At 37.8% G+C, this 5,485-nt stretch overlaps 1 protein-coding gene across 6 annotated transcripts in view; it reads left to right on the top strand.

Moving 5' to 3' along the window:
* Nucleotides 1-3,772, top strand: part of NR2C1 (nuclear receptor subfamily 2 group C member 1) — a 55,517-nt gene extending 51,745 nt beyond the window's left edge. For all 6 annotated transcript variants that reach the window (XM_026865840.1, XM_026865809.1, XM_026865825.1 and 3 more), the window contains 2 exons: nucleotides 2,572-2,677; nucleotides 3,213-3,772. In XM_026865840.1, coding sequence (XP_026721641.1) covers nucleotides 2,572-2,677; nucleotides 3,213-3,387 — 281 coding nt within the window. In that variant the 3' untranslated portion in view covers nucleotides 3,388-3,772. The remainder of the gene's footprint in view (nucleotides 1-2,571; nucleotides 2,678-3,212) is intronic.
* The last annotated feature ends 1,713 nt before the right edge of the window (nucleotides 3,773-5,485 follow it).

The following is a 5,485-nucleotide window of genomic DNA, read 5'->3' on the forward strand; positions in this document are numbered from 1 at the left end:
TATATATATATATATATATATATATATATATATATATATATATATATATATATATATATATTAGAACACCTGATTAAAAAAGAACTGTGAGGTTCTTGCTTTGCAGTTTCCCTCATATTTACATGAGCTTTTCTATATGTAGTATCCACATCTCCCAGTAAAAGTGGCAGCATCAGAAGGAGATCATGGTAACTCACCTAAGTGCACAACAAAACCCTCCATATCCTCCATTGTGCTTTTTTTTTTTAATATTGCATTAACAGAAGACTTCTGAGATGAAAGGCATTCTTGCAAATAAGAGGCTGAAAGATGATAAATTCCCAGAGGATATTCCAGTGATATTATTCTGTTGTGAATCACTGAGGAAAATCAGATCCTGGGTGTTTTTACTATGGAACATAATCCAGCTGTCAGTCCTCATGACTAGGAGAATCTTGCATGATTTTGTGTTTGTTGCTACAGTCCACTGAAGCACAGGAGTGATTTCAGTTTCTGATAAGCAGTACTAATTGCAATATTAAGAGTGCTTGAAAGTGTTTGCAGTTTTTCTTTTCTGCTGAGGACTGAAGATTTCCTGGACTTTTTACTGTTCTTTCAGATGAAGCAGAGACTTTCTTTAAGTGCAGGGTGGGAGGGTATTTGCTTGCTTCATGTTAGTAGATAATGGTTGCAAGAGACTTAATTCTCCTTTAGGTGTTCCTTACCCCAAAATAATTAGTCTTTTCATGGCATTCCCATACTCAGATCTGGTACAGGCTGCTCCAGGAAAGAAACAAAATGATAGAACAGTACCTCTAGCCTGTTTTTCTAGCACAACTTCTACCAGGATTTATGACATGATCTGTTGGCCTGTCTGAAGAAATCAGTTAAGACACCAGAAAATATTTCTCAAGGAACCTTACACTTGCAAAGCAATATTCACTTATTTGTTCAGTCTGAAGTTAATTTGTCTGTTTCCAATTAAATTTGACAACACAAAAGTTAGAAGGAAAAATATCTTGGGAAAAGACTATATCCAGTCTCATGATCCGGATGAATTTTCTTTATCTCACATGCTTTCAGGATCACATTCCTAATGATGTGTAGCTGCTCTAATAGCATTGTGTTGTCAATATTCTTGATCCTATGAGCCATATAACAAAATCTTCATATACCTGAAAGTCATGTTCAGTACCTTGAACAGAAGGGATATTCTGGCAATGATTCACAGGCCAGAAATTACAATTTCAGGGATTTTACTGCTCTGCTACAGGATGAGGCTGGGCTGCATGTGCAGCAGAGTCCAAAGATCTGCTTTAGTAGGCCCTGCTGATATGCTGTCTTCCATAGATGGAGACTTGAAGACTACTGAAAATCTTCTGTGCTGAGCCAGCTGTTTGACTGTCACAAGACAGTTTTGTGCAAGCACATGGGTGTAAAGGGAGGGCCTAGAAGACTTCACATTTTTATAAATGGCTACTAGTGTACTAGCAGTGGTCTTCAAACTACTCTTTTCCGAAGCTGACTTCTAGCTGTGTTTCTGACATTGCTCTAAAAGCAGCGTCATGGAGCGATGCGTATCTCAAGTCAACAACTCTCAAAATATGTGGCTTCTTTACAAAGTTGTTACCTTCTTGTCCTCTGCATAAACTTGAAATCAGGCTTTCAGAATGACTGAATTACTATACAGGACAAAATATTCCTCTGTGAAATGATGTGTTCAGGGGAGTCCAACGTATCACATAACTGCTAAATTGCTCCGAAAGCTTCTGTACCTGCAGAGCTAGACCAAAACCTCCTGGCTTTGTTGACAAAAGGCCATATATTTGGAGAGGAGTGACTGTTAGAAACAACCTTTTATCTAACATAATTCGGCAGCTCATTTATGATCCCATTTCTGAAAAATAAAATTACATGATTTGTCATGCTACTATGACAGTAAAAAATTTACATTAAAATAGATGGATAATAAAAATTACAGACCACGTAAAGTGTTCAGAATTACTGGATAATAATTTCCAAATGTGACCTGGCAGTTAGGTTGATATCTTTCATTTTACTAAGGCTTAGATTTCAGTGTTTAAATCGCTGCTAAAAATTGTTTAACACATTTGAGAATTTTGCACCAAACAGTTGAAAAATAATGTTATGCCACATATCTTCTGCAGTTTTTAGGAAACAAATGGTTCACAGCCTTTTATTCTGCTTTTTCTACCGATTCTAATTTTATCATTCACTTCCCACCCAAATTTTATTTGTGCGTACAGCATTCCAGTAAACGTCAGTGTATTGAAACAATGCTGTTATGCTACACAGAACAGAGCTATATCATCAAGACTGATGTAAGTGTTGCAAACACTGGTTTTATTTGAATGCTTAAAAAAATGTCTGGTTGTATTTATAAAAAGCTAAGTAAAACATAAACATAGAGGAAAATAAATACAAGGAGGTAAAGCAGTGTCCTCCAGTGAGACTGTGAAGTTGCTACAGCTACCAAATAATTATTTCAGTATGCTTACAATTAGATAATCTATATGGATTTTAGTGGATCTTATATAGAACAGGTATAACAATGTAGAATGTTTTCTGCAGATCACCCAGGTCTAGAAAATGTAGTACAGATTGAGAAATTTCAAGAAAAGGCTTACATGGAGTTCCAAGACTATGTAACAAAAGCATATCCGGATGATACTTACAGGTCTGTAAACTAAGAAGCTTACTTGATTGATTCTATTTTCAGAGCATTTGTAGTACGGATTTGTACAGTTTTTCTTGCCATAATTATGTACTTTTTATTCCTACCTCCTTAAACGTAAGAAATTAGCTTTAGAGCACTTCACATACTATGCATGTGCTCATACATGTTATGAATATTATTTATCTACTCATTCATTATTAATTTCCAAAGTTAAATACTGGAAATAAAATATTTTTAACGTTTTCATTTTCAAGCACCTTTTTGGAATACTTCCTCATTTAGTCTAATTCCAAACATTATACAGTCCATCTAATTGACAGGCATATTCACATTTTTTGTGCTGTTGAAGACTGGACTGAACATAAATTTAATACTGCACTGATTTAAATATTTAAGCCTTTCATGAACTAGATATAGTGAATTTTGACCAGTATTGTCCCTTTCTATTTTTTTCTCTTCTCTTACAAAATGTAATTGTGTAAAACACCGAAATCTGTGACCACAGATAACACTTTTTACCAAACTTATTTTCCAGACTGTCTAGACTTCTTCTCCGATTGCCTGCTCTTAGACTGATGAGTGCTGCCATCACTGAAGAGCTATTCTTTGCTGGACTAATTGGAAATGTTCAGATTGATAGCATCATCCCCTATATACTGCGAATGGAGACAGCGGACTACAACTCTCAGATAATTGGTCATGCCGTATAAAAGTAGCAGTCAAGGATTCTGTACCATGGCAGTCATGGTAATGTAAATGCATACCCTGTCTCCAAGAGATGGCAATAAGCCTTCCCACGCACCTTTCCAAAGAAGGCTAGTATTCCTCCTTTCCAATACACTTGGGAAACATGGTGGAGTGTATTAAGGAATATAGGATCACGTCCTATTTTACATCTGATCTTCAAGGACTTGTAAATTAACTTGGTATCTGAAGAAAGTCAAGAATTGTCCATCCTATTTTTGTAGATAGAGGAACTTGGAATATTTGTTTATGAAGTCCAGGCTTGTGAGGAAACTGAAGAAGCTTTGACTGAACTAAGGTATCTCAACTTAGTTTGATGTTTTAGACAAATAAATTAACTTTCCTCTCTGAGTTGTGTTTTTGGTATTTTGCTACTAGTTCTTTCTCACTGATCAAATGGAAAAGAAATGATCAAACATCCTGAAAAGGCCAGTATTTCCATGGAAACAAGACCATTATAACCAAACATAGTTTTTCCTGTTGTCTTGAAGAGAGATTTTTCTCTTGTTGAATGAAACACTGGACAGCATTACAAGCGCATGGAAAGTAGAAGTAGTTTACATTTAAAAATATTCTGATGATATGTTGATCCAGTTGATCAAAAGTGAAGCAACAAAGGGTCAGAACTGACTGTTGGATGCAAAGCAGTACCATGTTGTAGTATTACATCTTGGTAGACATCAGCTGTTTTATACAATGAAAAGGTAACAGAGAAGTGTATATTGCAGGTATTCAAAGACAGCATCCTGTTTTTTCTCATCTCAGAAGTTAAAGCTTTTTCATGCTAACCCTCTTTCATACTGAGCGCATAACGATGGAGGCGTTCTGGATGCCTGTTAGCTTGTGTTCAGGTCTTTTACTTTTTTAGTATTGTTAACCTTTGGCTATGTAGTTCTCTTTTCCAACCAGTCTCATGTAATTATTTTTTAAATTTGAGTTTGTCAAATCCAGTGCCTCTCCCTATGGGAGTATGGTCTCTGCTGCTTTTCCTTTCCTTATTAGAAATGGGCCTAGATACTTCATATATGTTGCCTGAATCATACTCCGTAGCTCCATCTAAGGATGGGTTTAAATGTTTTTCTATCTTGAGGCATGTGCCTCACTGTCAAGTAACACTGACACATGGTTGTTTCTTGCTTCCTTTTGCAGCAGGAAGTTATACTTCCCTAGCACATTTCATACTTGTTGCTTAAAATGAGAGAAGTATCCTAGTAAAAGGGGTGGTCTACCTCTGACACTAGCATTTAGGATTTTCTAAATCTTGGATCAAGGCTGAATTCTGTTTATCATGAACCTTCTCTTTCTCTGGCAACAGTCTCACCTAATCAAGAAACACATGGTTGCACCAGAAATTGTTTATCCGAAAGATCAGCTTAAATGGGGGCCTTTGACCACTCTGCACTAGCAGCTCCAAGGCCACCCTAACACCAAGAGACCACTAGATGAGGCTTGGGTGGGTTCTCTAGGTTTTTCTCGGTACCTGAGGATCTCAGTTCTCTGATTCTTTTTGACTCGTCATCTGACTCAATTTCTGTGTCCTTTTCAATTTCACGAACTGAGCTGTTCGGATCTTCCCCACCCAAGCTCTGTAATCTGAGGCTGTATTACAGGGTCGGTCATATCCAGTACCACAGGCCAGAGCACTCAGTACTGAGGACCCTGGTGGGATGGAACCACCCCTGCTTTGCCTTGGCACTCAGTGACTTGCTGGAGAACAGCCTTCAGTGTTGGAGCTGGCCGTGGTGGCTGAGCTCTTGCCACATTCCCCCTTTTGAAAGGCACAGGATTTGAGCTCTTCCTCAGCATTCCCTGGAGAGCAGTATGAGGACTACTGTTCAGGGTCTCGGGAGGTACACATCTCATCATCAGGGTTTATGGAAATACGAAAGTTGCTGCCAATACTCTGTGCTTGTTTTCTCCCTAGGGATTAGAGGCCCACCTTGCTATCTCTAGTACCAAGATGCAGATGGGAGGTATATCATTCTTCAATTCAGCTCTCCTTAGAAATTCTGACCCTGCTTTCTCACCCTGTACTCTCCCTAACCTACTTCTGGCCCCAAACAG

This window comes from Athene cunicularia (genome assembly GCF_003259725.1).
Source record: "Athene cunicularia isolate RWA chromosome 1 unlocalized genomic scaffold, athCun1 chr1_part2, whole genome shotgun sequence".
NCBI lineage: Eukaryota > Metazoa > Chordata > Aves > Strigiformes > Strigidae > Athene > Athene cunicularia.